The 13,941-nt window shown below is 39.2% G+C and overlaps 1 protein-coding gene across 3 annotated transcripts in view; it reads left to right on the top strand.

Moving 5' to 3' along the window:
- Positions 1-13,941, top strand: part of LOC125928549 (cytochrome P450 3A12) — a 134,677-nt gene that overhangs the window by 118,661 nt on the left and 2,075 nt on the right. For all 3 annotated transcript variants that reach the window (XM_049639274.1, XM_049639273.1, XM_049639277.1), the window contains exons 8-12: positions 3,559-3,686; positions 4,746-4,812; positions 8,119-8,279; positions 9,678-9,904; positions 12,121-12,283. In XM_049639274.1, the coding sequence (XP_049495231.1) occupies positions 3,559-3,686; positions 4,746-4,812; positions 8,119-8,279; positions 9,678-9,904; positions 12,121-12,283 (746 nt within the window). The remainder of the gene's footprint in view (positions 1-3,558; positions 3,687-4,745; positions 4,813-8,118; positions 8,280-9,677; positions 9,905-12,120; positions 12,284-13,941) is intronic.

Genomic DNA, 13,941 nt, shown 5'->3' with positions numbered 1-13,941 from the left:
TATATATATATATATATATAAATTTTGTATTTTGGTATTTTATATATATATATACATTTTTTTTATTTTTTTCATCTTTTCTCCCCTCTGAGAGTCCCCCTTAAAATTTCTTGCAGGGCTGGGTTAGTGGTCACAAACTCCCTTAAGTTTTGTTTGTCTGGGAACCTTTTAATCTCTCCTTATATTTTGAATGACAGCCTTGCTGGAGAGAGAATTATTGGCTGCATATTTTTATGATTTAGCACATTGAATATATCCTGCCACTCCTTTCTGGCCTGCCGAGTTTCTGTGGTTAGGTCTGCTGCAAACCTGATCTTTCTTCCCTTGTAGGTTAGGGACTTTTTTTCCCCTGCTGCTTTCATGATTCTTTCCTTGACTGAGTATTTTATGAATTTGACTATGATATGCCTTGTTGATGGTCGGTTTTTCTTGAATTTAAGGGAGTCCTCTGTGCTTCCTGGATTTTGATGTTTGTGTCTTTCCCCAGGTTAGGAAAGTTTTCTGCTATGATTTGCTCACATAATCCTTCTACCCCTTTTTCTCTCTCTTCATCTTCTGGGACCCCTATGATTCTGATGTTGTTCCTTTTTAATGGGTCACTGATTTCTCTAATTCTTAAAACATGCTCTTTTGCCTTAGTTTTCCTCTTTTTTTCTGCTTCATTATTGTCCATAAGTTTGTCTTCTATATCGCTTATTCGCTGCTCTGCCTCATCCATCCTTGCTGCTGTGGCATCCATTCAAAATTGCAGCTCAGTTATAGCATTTTGTATTTCATCCTGACTAGCTTTTACTTCTTTTATGTCCTCAGAAAGGGATTCTAATCTATTTTTGACCCCAGCTCTTATTCTTATTATCATGATTCTAAATTCTGGTTCAGACATCTTGCTTGTATCTGTGTTATTAAGTCCCTGGCTGTCATTTATTCCTGCCCTTGTTTTGGGGTGAATTCCTTCATTTTTTCATTTTGAAGGAAGAGAAGGAATCAATAAGGTAAAGAAAATTAAAATTAAAAAATTAAAACAACAAACACAAAAATACCAAATAAAGAATGCTAGATTTTACGTGTGTTTTGTTCTGGGTTCGAAAGGAGCTTGATCAGATATAAAAGGAAAAAGAAAAAAAAGGAAAAGTTTTGAAAATTTGAAAAAATGAATACACTAAAATAGAATAAAATGAAATGATGTAGGTAAAATAGAATTTGAAAAATTTACAAAAAAGTAAAAAAAATAGAAAAAATTAAAGAAAAGTATTTTTAGGAAAAATTGAAAATAAAAATAAATTTTTTCTCTTTTTGTATTCAAGGAAAAGAAAAGAAATGAAAAAGAAAAAAAAGGAAAATTGAATGGATAGAACAGCGAACAGACTGAAATACGATTGAAATTACATGGTTTTCCCATTGAAGTCAAACTATGAAGCACTTTATAATCTGTAAACTAAGTAGGCAGAGAGACGTAGTGTTCCTGAAGAGTGAGGTTGGCCCAGTGGATGGGGCTTAGTATAATGTCTCTGTTCTCCACTAGATGGTGCTGCTTAGCTTATTGGGGTGGATATTTGTGGCGCATGTAGGTGTGTATGTGCATGCACAGGAGGTGGGGAAAAAGGCATCACCCAGCTACCCAGTCTCTGGTATCGGAACTCTGTTTCCTTGATCAGCAATTACACACCCATCCTTTGTCTCTGGCTCCTGTCCACTCCCTGCTGTTATACTGTCCAAGACCAAGCCCTCAGGTTGCCAGGCAGCACCTTCCTCCTGAGTTTTATCCCAAATGCAGCTCTTTTTCCCAACCCCTCGCTTCTGAGGGACTGCAGCTTTGACCTGTTCTGACCCTCTGCACAAAGGTCTCACTGAGCAATGGCCGGGTCCGGCCACACCCAGGAACATTCACGGGCCCATGCTGCTGCCAATGCCCGGAGACTGCAGCTGGGTGCCAGCCCTCTCCAGAAGAAGTTAACATGATTGTGTAGAAGCAGCATTTCAGGGATTATGGAAAATCACAATACATATCTGGCACCAGGCTTCCCCCTTAACTTCCTTGTTCTAGTACCAGCAAATGTGGTTGTTCTCCCAGTCTGCTGTGATGTTTGCCCGTGGGGTGGCCACACAACCTCTACCAAATGTCCTCCCAGCAGTGAACCGCCTCTCCCAATGTGTCCCAAGGACCCCTGGTCTTCACTCTGCTCCTGGGGATTCGCCCTTCCTACCAGAGCACTTCCAGGTGTCAAGCTGTGGAGTTTCAGACTCTGCAGTCTCCCTGTTGATAGAGTCTTAATGGAATTTAAACCCTCTCCCTTCTTCTTTCTCCCTTTTAGTTCAGTCCCTGTGGCTGTTTCCACTTTTCCACTAACTCTCCTGCTGCTTTTGGAGGGGGAGTGCTTTTCCCATACTCTCCCTCTGTCTCTGTCCTCTCAAAACAGCTCCGTGTCCTCTGTGACTTCTCTCTCCCCCAGTTCACCTCTCCATGCTGCATATCTGCTGAGTTCTGTGGTTCAGGTTGTGCAGATTGTTGTGTTAATCCTCAAATCAGTTTTCTAGGTTTGCAGGATGGTTTAGTGTTGTCTGGCTGTATTTTATGGACACAAGATGCAAAAAACACCTTCCATGCTGTTATGCCATCTTCTAGATCTTGGTTCTTTTTAATGTAGACATTTATAGTGATACATTTCTTCCTGGTCACTGCTTTTGCTATATCCAAGAGTTGGTATTTCATGTCTTTATATTTATCAGTCTCCAAGTAATCCTTTTTTTTTAATTAAAAAAATTAATGTTTATTTATTTATTTTTGAGAGACATAGAGACAGAATGCAAGTGGGGGAGGGGCAGAGACAGAGGGAGACACAGAATCCAAAGCAGGTTCCAGGCTCTGAGCTGTCAGCACAGAGCCTGATGCTGGTTCGAACTCATTAACTATGATATCATGACCTGAACTGAAGCCAACACTTAAACTACTGAGCCACCCAGGCACCCCCTCCAAGTAATTCTTAATTGCCTTTTTGATTTCTTCTTTGAACCATTGGTTATATAAGAGTGTAATGTTTAATTTCCACATATTTTATTTGTGGGTTTCCCAATGTTGTTTATGTTCTCAATTTCTAATTTTATTTCATTGTGGTTGAAGGGCATACTGTGTATTATTTGCATCCTGACAACAGTTTCTTAAACATCATGATTAATTATGAGACTGACGCGCTGCCTACTGCACTAAGGAGGCAGGTACATCATGATTAATTAAAGTAGCATATTATGGTCTGGTTTATACAAAGAGGTTCTAGTCTAAAAATAAAAGCTAAGATATCCAGGGATGTAATTCTGTTGCTTTGGTCACTCCAAACCTGTGGAAGTAGACACTGATCTCACTGCTGTAGTGGTGGTCCTCATGTGTGACTTGCCCTGGCTCAGCCATTGGTTTGAAATTTCCAATAAAGGCCATAAGGGAATGACTCCTGGTTTCAATGACTCCTGGTGTCTTTTACTCCTCTGATTAGAAGAGCAAATTATAATTGCTCCAGGTAAATTTTGCATTTTCACTGTGCTTTCCATTGTTCTTTTTCCTTACAGTACTCTTCCCATTCCTTACCCCAGTTTTTGAACTATTAAATATCTGGCTGTTTCCAAAAAAAGTTACTGATTTTTTCACAAAATCTGTAAAAAGGATGAAGGAAAGTCGCCTCAAAGATAAACAAAAGGTAAATCCAGTGGTGGTTACATGTGGATGTTCACTTTTGATCTTTTATTGAGTTGTGTACATCTCATGTGTGTACTTCTATGTATGTTTTTATGGTAGTTAGAGCACTGTAGGGTTTAGAGCAGGAGAGTTCTGACATTTTAGAATTAAAAAGGTGGAAGTTAAGGAAGGAGATAAGAAAATGAGTCAGAGAAAGAATGTTTAAAATTTAATAATGACCATGGCAACTAGTATGTCACTGCGCAAAATTTGGTGAGAGAAAAACTACCACTTCGCTTCAATAAATTGTTGAAGCATAAAAATTGCTGTGTAAAAATAATTTTCTGTATTGTAATTTTTCTAGATCTTACATTGGCAAAGAATGCCTTCAATTCTAAGCCTCTTGTTTTACACATTCTCTAGTGGAATGTCCTTTTAGGCACTTCGTGGAGTATAGTCTGTGTTAAACTTGAGCTTGCCATTGTCTGGAGTGGGCAGGAGTCTTCTCTGGGCACTAAGGCTGCAAGATGCCTAAGCCAGTTTTGCCTCATGAGGTCTGGTGGCCAGAAAAGAATGTGTGCTGCACAGGGAGACAGGGCTGGGTACCCCAGGATGTCACTGAAGATTGTGCAGAGTTCTGAGAGGGTGGAGCACTGAAAGATGCTGACACACAGCTTCTCATTGATACTGCAGGGGCCAGGGGATTGATCTTTGTGACCATTCATTAAGAATTAAGGCCAGAGTTAAAAAGGACTGGAATTATGGACTTTCTCTTGAGCAAGCAGGCATGGCAAGAGAGGGAGCAGGCAATTCTTTGGCCAAGAAGCTGTAGTCAAAAGCCAGAAAAGCTGAAGGCAGAAAAGCAGTGAGACACAGTAGCTGGATTCCTGTCAGGGAAGCATCCTGTTCTCCAAGTTTGTACCTGGATGTTTTTGTTTAGTGATGACTCTGACAAAACTAGTGAGACCTTTGTGCATAAAGGGGCCATATTCTCAGGAAAGAAGTTAAGTCCTGAACCCCTGACTTAATTCTGACTTCACAAGTGACTTTTTGTCATTGAAACTTCTCTTTCTGCTTCCAGAACCAAGTGGATTTGCTCCAGCTGATGATTAACTCCCAGAATTCCAAAGAAACAGACACCCATAAAGGTAAGCAAGGAGAGTTTCAGAGAACCAGTGATGGGAGACTCAGAGGCAGGGGTGGTTCTGAGATGTGCAGGAAGGTTTTTAGCAAGTGGAATTCTGCAAATTGAAGAGCAACACATGTTTAGATAGAAACGGAGCAGAAGCACTGTTTTCAGAAGCCCACAGCCTCAGGTTTGTTCAGAGCCTGTTGGCAATGATAGACTAAGCAGTCAGTTGTCTGCCACAGGGGAGCTTGTTTCCAATGTGAATCCTGTGGCTTACTCCAGACCCACTGAATCAGAACCTCTGTCTGGAAATTCACATCAAGGCTTCATCACACCAGGAGGCACATGGCCCCATTGTTGGTGACCTTCACTTGGGACACCTGGTTAAAGTTGTGTTCACTGGCATAATATACTTGTAAAGTTTTATTTTTCCCTTCATAATTAATAAATAACTGGTGCAGGACGCCTTTGCAACTGTGTAAATACTGTGGGTTTTTTTTTTTCAAAGTTTAACTTATTACCTATCTTGTCCATGGATGGCATTTGACTGAAACCGTTAATACCATGATGGTTTCAGGATGGTGAATTTCTAAATACATCCTTTCTTCTATATTTATGAGTTAATGTTCCATTGTTAGGAAGCTATTAATCTCTCATGAATTAATTTATTTATATATGTCAGTATGATCTCATATATAACTAAATCTCTTACATCATTTTTATTTAGATCCTCAATTCTCTCACATTTGTCATCTGGAAGGCCTTTCAAGTGGGCTTCTGTGTATTATTTTTATTCTTTCTTCTTTTTAAGGCTCTCAATAGAGTTTATTTTTTATAGCAGTTTTAGGTTCACTAAAATTGAGTGAAAAACACAGAGATTTCCCATATTCCTGTGCTCTACCTACAGACAGCATCCCACATTATCAAAATCCCTCACAATGTGGTGTGTGTGTATATATTATTTATTGTGTGTATGTATTTATTACAATCAATGTCCCTACAATGACACATTATTGCCACCCCAAATCCTTGGCTTACATTACAGTTCACTCTTGGTGTTGTCCATTCTATAGGTTTTAACAAATGTATAATGATGTCTATTCACCTTTACAGTATTCTGTATCCTTTTCCCATATCATTTTCTGAGAATTTCCTTGCATTCTGGTGTGAGACATTCCAGGTTTATCTTTTGTTTCCCCTGATGAGTGTTGGAATCAGCCATTTCTCCATGAATCTGTTTCCTATTAGTGAGAAATGGTATTTAGAAATACAAATCTGGGATCTAGGAGTGTTCATTGCTACTAGGGTTTCTTTGCTTCTATTTTCTCTCAGAAGACCAAGATAAGAACATGAAATATATTTATACAGGAGTGTTAAATGTAAGTATGTCTATATCTATCCATAACCATTGATGTAATTATGTTCTATATATCTGAAAGAAAAAAGGAGTCTTGATTTGTAGTTGTTTCTATGACAGAAATATTCCCATTGTGTTTAATTTCAAGCTATCTCTGGTTTGACAAAAATCTCACAAAATTCTTGAATATTTAGCCATAGATTTTGGAGAAAAAGGATGGTTTATTCCATCATACCACAAAAAAAATATATCCTATATCTATATCTACCATCTATCATCTATCTAATATATATATGTGTGTGTGTGTGTGTGTATATATATGTATATATATATATATGTGTATATATACATATATGTATATGTATATACACATATATGTATATGTATGTGTATATATATATGTATATATATGTGTGTGTGTATATATATATATATATATATATACATATATATATATATATATATATATATATATATACCTACTCTATTATGTCTGTCTATCTATCTAGTCCTACTGCTTTCTGTGATGAAGGAAATATTCTATATATTCCCAGTTCAGTACAGAACTACTATACACATGTGGTTATTGAGAACTTGACATGTGGCTAGAGTCACTGAAGAACTGAATTTTATATTGTATTTAGTTAATTAAGATTTAAGTATAAATAGTCACATCTGGCAAGTAGCTACTGTATTTGAAAGCACAACTCTAAACTTTGATTATCATGGGGTTCATGGTAATTGAGGGGAAGAATTTGATAGTTGAATTTATCCACAGTAGCATCATAGAAAGTATGACTGGGAAATCAGAACTCTGTAGACCTTTCTTATACTCGTTTTGTATTGCTCTTAGTTGTGAGTTATCTATTTGTGGCAGGTACCATGTTAAATTCAGTGCTCTAAGTATCTAATGGTCTTAACACAGTGCTGATCAAAGAAATTAAAGCCTGACCATGCTGAGTTTCTGCCAGGAGAAAATAAAAAGGGAGGCCAACATATATTCAGAGTGGGACCATTTTCTCAGGAAGGTTACAATCAGGCCATGAGTGAATAAGCATTGCTAATTCCACTTACTGGATTCTGTTTATATTTCATGCTAGCCATTGTCCTTCTATCGATCATTGTTTCTCTTGCTGTTTTAATGTGGTTGATTAGGCTAGCATTAGACACTACCCTTCTAGCTTTTTGTCTGTGTTGTAGTTTCTGTATATATCTGAGATCATCCGCTTGAAGAATGTACCCCAGGTCTTCTATTAGCTGAGACCTCTCAAAGTTGTAATCCAGGCTTCTCAAACTAGGTTGTGTGCAAAACTCCCCACGTCTTGTGAAGCTTATATGTTGATCTGACAGTTCTAGGGTGAGGTTTGAGATTCTATATTTATAATAAGCTCCCAGATGTTGCAACTGCTGCTGGTCCATGGACCACACTTTGAGTAGCAAGTTTATCTGTACCCCAACATTGTTCTCTTAAGTCTTCACTAGTATGTTAAGATGAAAGATCATTTAATTTTCCTGACTAGCCTTAGCATTGCAAACTCTCCCAAAAAAATTTACGCTGTATTTTAGCTGGAAGAATTTAAATTTTCATGGGGAACAGTGCTATCTCATGTTACTTATGGCTGAAGTACTTTTATGATTCTCCAGTGAACAAACTGATAGCACTGTGTACATTAGACAGAAATGTCATCTTATGAAACTACCCACCTGTGGTGGTGGGGAGGGTGGCATAACCAGAAACAGAAGGCTAAGAATAGTATATACCTTGGGAATAAACAGATCAAGATAACTTATGGGTCTTTCTGGCTCTGGAAGATAGGCATTAGAGTGGAAACCCTTCAGAGTTTGATTCCAAATTGCTTTTATATTTTACTCCTGAGGGATTTGAGAGTTTCAGATGGATTTCTCATAATCTACTATGATGTTTTACATTTGCCTGGTGTAGCTAAAATGCATTTCCTCTCCTTTTAGCTCTGTCTGATCTAGAGCTTGTGGCCCAATCTATTATGTTTATTTTTGCTGGCTATGAGACCACAAGCACTTCTCTTTCCTTCCTTGTGTATGAATTGGCCACTCACCCTGATGTCCAGCAGAAACTGCAGGAGGAGATTGATGCGACTTTCCCCGATAAGGTGAGCGGGTCATACCTGCAAAGGGAATAAGGATGGGCTTGGATATGCCTCAGTAACAGATTAGCCCTCTGATCTAGTGGGTTTTCATAGCAAAGGTTCACTTCTAACTCACATTCCCATATCCAACATAGGTCTTAGTAGAGGATGGGAGTGAGTCTCTGCTCCATATAGGTACTTGGGAATACAGGGCATCGAGGCTCCACTTTTAATACCTGTATTAGTTGGAACTTCATGTTGGCTGTGGAACAAGAACTAGAGTTGTATACCTGCTTTTCAAATGTTTGGCCCTGAACTGACATACATCTCCTCAGTTCACAGTCCATTTGCAAGTTGTTTCCCATAGGTTCACATAGGCTGGGAAATATGGGGGTCTACACGGATATTGGATAAGTAGTGAGTGTCTCTACTACATGCCCTAAGAAGTGTCATCTCAAATTATCTCCATGCCACAAGGCAGGAAACTTAGCTATGGAGAGACAATATAACTTTCTTACACTATCACTAGTATTAAAGAAGCCAGGCTAGGAGCCAGGGTGCCTGGGTCCTGATTGAACTCTAAATCTCTCCAATGTTGGCTCTTAAATATAACACCAAGAGATAGGTACATATTGCCCATGCTGTCTCAGATCTCTTCCCAAACTGGAATTCCCTGTTTATGAAGAGACCTGGCCTCTGGGGCTGGAGTGGCTTACTTGGTGAATAGTGAAATCCTGAAGGGACAACTAGAAGACCCTTATAGTGGCAGAGAATGGGGCTGAGAGTAGGGTTCTTATCCCCTTTACAATGGCCCCTACAACTGAAGTTGTTTGTCAACAATTGGTAGCAACCAATCCTACCTACCTCTTGCCATTTTGGGTTGAAAGGAACTGGTGTCTCCCCAAATTATTTATGGTTTTTATATAATATAGTGTCTCTCTCCACATATTGTATATATATTTGAAGAACTAGGAAGCAGGATATTTCCAGTAGAAAAGTTTATGTGGCTAGGGTATTTTTTTATGTTGCATGTTCTCCTTCCTTGGTACAGATGTGTCACCTTATTTTGAAAGAAACAGTGACTTCAACATTTTTCACTTAAGAGTAAGGGTCATCATATATCAGTCACCTTTGTTCACATGAGGAAAAAAAACACACATAGCTATGGGAAGGATTTCCTGTTTAGGAACAAGTCCTGTTTAGGGGAATGTCCCAATGTTCTCCCCTAGTCATTACTGTTGTATACATATCAGGGGCCATTGAGCAGGTCAAAGGACATGGTAGACATTGAAATGCTCATAAATAGTCTTTACCAAAATACATGTTTCTTAGGGATTCCTAACAGTTCAGTAGTATTGCATAGACTGAGTTGAATGTTGATTCCAAATCTCAATTTATCAAAATCTGTTTCTTTCCTTCTAGGCACCTCCCACTTATGATGCCCTTGTACAGATGGAGTATCTTGACATGGTGTTGAATGAAGCTCTCAGATTATATCCAATCGTTGGTAGACTTGAGAGGGTCTGTAAGAGAGATGTGGAAATCAGTGGTGTGTTCATTCCCAAAGGGGCAGTAGTGATGGTGCCAACCTTTACTCTTCACCGGGACCTGGATCTCTGGCCAGAGCCTGAGGAATTCTGTCCTGAAAGGTATGGGGAACCCTGAAAAAGAGATCCCACCCTCATATAGGAAGATATTCTGATATTTCTTTGTATAGATAACAAATATCTGATTGTTCAGTTGTTTATTTCTATATCTTTTTATATTTAGAAGTATTTTTCTAACTATAAAATGATTATTGTTGTCAAAATTTTACAGATTGTAGTTGAGAGAAAAAGAAACTTAATGTTATCATCAGTACAATATGTCAAGATTATTAATAATTATATGTTACATCTTTGTGGACATTTTCCATGCATATATAGATTACTTAAAGTTAGAATGGCATTATACTTTTTGACTACTTAATGTAACAGTAAACTATAATCAGTAAATTCTATGTGATTTGGGTTTATGATTATATGCATGTATCATAATTTATTTAACCAATATCTTATTTAAGAAAATGGGACTCTTTTTTCTTTAAGTTTTTCTGTCCTCTCTAGCTCTATAAATTTACTCCCCACATCCTTACATTCCATGTTTATAAACCTTGGCCACCATTTCCACTAGCCCTACTGGGAAAGGAGAGTCTGTGGAGCTGAGAGTCCTCATCCCTGGCAAGAGGAGCAACCTCATGAGGATGGGGGCGTACACAAATCCTGTGATTTCTCTGGCTGCAGTCCTGTGCCAGCTCCCACCTCTCTTGGTATCTGGGGTTAGTCCAAAGCAAAGTCATCTGCTCTATAGCCATCTGAGACATTCTTCTTGAAGGGTCCTGAACTTTCTCTCTGGGAATCCAGAGCAGAGTCTGACTTTGGGCACAGCTTGAATTCTGTAAAGAGCTGCTGCTTTCCTGTTTATTGTATTGGTGAGAAAAAATTTGGAGTACATTTGTAGGGATCTAGACTTTTAGCTCTGACTCTAAGCTCCCTGATGGCAGGGTCCTTGTCTTGTTGCATGGTGTTCTAGTGCTAGCATTGTGTCTATACATACTACTTGCTGAAAGAAGTCAGAATCGACCAAGTTGTCTGTTTTCTGGACCAAGAGACCTGGTGGTTCCCACAAGCTCAGAAGTCCCCAGTGCTGTATTTTCTGAAACAGAAAACAGAGACTCCTGGTTCTTCTCTGTGATTCATTCAGCAATGAGAGGAAGTACTTACCTCTGTGTGTCAAGGACTATGCCAGGCAGCACCAAGTCCACATATTAAAAATGTCTATTATGGAGAATTTTTGACACACGCACAAGCATATTTTGTAGATGCATGTCTATGAAATACTCTTAATGCATTTATGTGTGCCCATCAACTGTCCAACACCACTAACCTGTATCAGCTGCTCCATCCACAGGCCATAACAATTCCTCATCTTATGCCCATATCTCTTTAAGACACACCACCTCATTCCAGAACGTTGTCCATTTTTTAAAAAATGCTTGTTTATTTTTGAGAAAGAGAGAAGGAAGGGGGCATAGGGAGAGAAAGAGAGAATCCCAAGCAAGTCTGCACGGTCAGCAGAAAACCTGATGTGGGGCTCGAACTCATGAACCCTGAGATGATAACTTGAGCCAAAATCAAGAGTTGAACGGTTAACTGACTGAGCCCCAAATATTTTGTCCACATTTTGAACACTTTTAAAAAATATCTACTGATGATGTCATTATCACTTTCCGCAAATCTATATTTTTCCTTAATAGGAAGCCTCATGTAACAGACAGAGAAGAATTCAGTGATTACACTCTCTGTCAGTGTGATTATAGTGAGCAGCAGCGTGTGCTCATGTAAATCTTCTGACAGGCTGTTCTGTCGAAGTGGCTGGGGGGGATCCTAGTGGGGAGGGGAGGGAAGAGAAGAGAAAAATCACAATGTAAATCACGGGAGACATTTCTTCTGCTTCCTTCTTGAGCATTTGACCACAGTAAGTCAATGGAGGTAGGAATCTACCTTTTCTTCAGTCAGGCTCATTTCCTGCTTGCCTTTCAGAGTGTGAACATCTCCCCACCCTGACTGTAATTCTAGTGTTTAAGATAACCCTTCCTTTTAACAACATTCATCTCATCTCCTCAATAAGACTGACCACTCCCACAGGGTAATGGGAATGCAGAGAATCTGTAGCTTACAGTTGTCACCGCAGAATAAGCATGGCAGGATTTCAGTGACCAGTCCCCAAGAGTGTCCTGTGTAGTCCTGGTTGAGAACCCCACACATGTCGCTCTTGTGGTTTTTATGTTTCACTAACTTGTTTCCAACTTGATTTGTGGAACCAGGTTCAACAAGAAGAACAAGGATAGTATAAATCCTTATATATACCTGCCTTTTGGAACTGGACCCCGAAACTGCATTGGCATGAGGTTCGCGATTATGAACATGAAACTTGCCCTTGTCAGAGTCCTGCAGAACTTCTCCTTCAAGCCTTGTAAAGAAACACAGGTCAGACAGAGAACTTTCTGCATAAAGAATGTTTTACTGTTTTTTTTTAAACTAAGAGATACAGAAAGGATGTGTGTGCGTGAACACCCATACACGTGTGTGTGTGTGTGTGTGTGTGTGTGTGTGTGTGTGTGTGTGTATAGGCTCCTTTGTCCTTAATTTGTTCTGTTGGTCATCTCTATTTGGATTCATCTGTGACTTTTAAGTTTCCTTCGGCTCTGAGTGCCACGTCTATGGGTTATTAACACTCAAACATAAGGGCCATCTAGAGTCAGTGCAGTTAGTGTGATATGATTATGCACAGACCTTTGAACTTGAGCAATGTGGTTTTTTTGCGCTATTTTATTTTTTATTATTTATTTATTTTAAAATTTACATCCAAGTTAGTTACCATATAGTGCAATGATTTCAGGAGTAGACTCCAGTGATTTACCCTTTATGTACATGCCCCCCCAGTGCTTATCCCAACAAGTGTCTTCCTTAATGCCCCTTACCCATTTAGCCCATCCCCCCACCCACAACCCCTCCAGGAATTCTCAGTTTGTTCTCTATATTTAAGAATCTCTCATGTTTTGTCCCCTTCCCTGTTTTTATATTATTTTTGCTTCCCTTCCCTTATGTTAATCTGTTTTGTATCTTAAATTCCACATATGAATGAAGTCATATGATATTTGCCTTTCTGTGACTAATTTTGCTTAGCATAATACCCAGAACTTGAGCAATGTTTTATTTATTTATTTATTTTTATTTTTTGGTGAATAAATCTTTATTTTTTTCTTTTTTTTTTTCAATATATGAAATTTATTGTCAGATTGGTTTCCATACAACACCCAGTGCTCATCCCAAAAGGTGCCCTCCTCAATACCCATCACCCACCCTCCCCTCCCTCCCACCCCCCATCAACCCTCAGTTTGTTCTCAGGTTTTGAGTCTCTTATGCTTTGGCTCTCTCCCACTCTAACCTCTTTTTTTTTTCCTTCCCCTCCCCCATGGGTTTCTGTTAAGTTTCTCAGGACCCACATAAGAGTGAAAACATATGGTATCTGTCTTTCTCTGTATGGCTTATTTCACTTAACATCACACTCTCCAGTTCCATCCACGTTGCTACAAAGGGCCATATTTCATTCTTTCTCGTTGCCACGTAGTATTCCATTGTGTATATAAACCACAATTTCTTTATCCATTCATCAGTTGATGGACATTTAGGCTCTTTCCACAATTTGGCTATTGTTGAGAGTGCTGCTATAAACATTGGGGTACAAGGGCCCCTGTGCATCAGTACTCCTGTATCCCTTGGGTAAATTCCTAGCAGTGCTATTGCTGGGTCATAGGGTAGGTCTATTTTTAATTTTCTGAGGAACCTCCACACTGTTATCCAGAGCGGCTGCACCAATTTGCATTCCCCCCAACAGTGCAAGAGGGTTTCCGTTTCTCCACATCTTCTCCAGCATCTACCGTCTCCTGATTTGTTCATTTTGGCCACTCTGACTGGCGTGAGGTGATATCTGAGTGTGGTTTTGATTTGTATTTCCCTGATGAGGAGTGACATTGAGCATCTTTTCATGTGCCTGTTGGCCATCCGGATGTCTTCTTTAGAGAAGTGTCTATTCATGTTTTCTGCCCATTTCTTCACTGGGTTATTTGTTTTTCGGGTGTGGA

This window comes from Panthera uncia, chromosome E3 (assembly GCF_023721935.1).
Source record: "Panthera uncia isolate 11264 chromosome E3, Puncia_PCG_1.0, whole genome shotgun sequence".
Taxonomy (NCBI): Eukaryota; Metazoa; Chordata; class Mammalia; order Carnivora; family Felidae; genus Panthera; species Panthera uncia.
The sequence above is the reverse complement of the archived record's forward strand: the minus strand, read 5'-3'. Positions and strand labels throughout refer to the sequence as shown.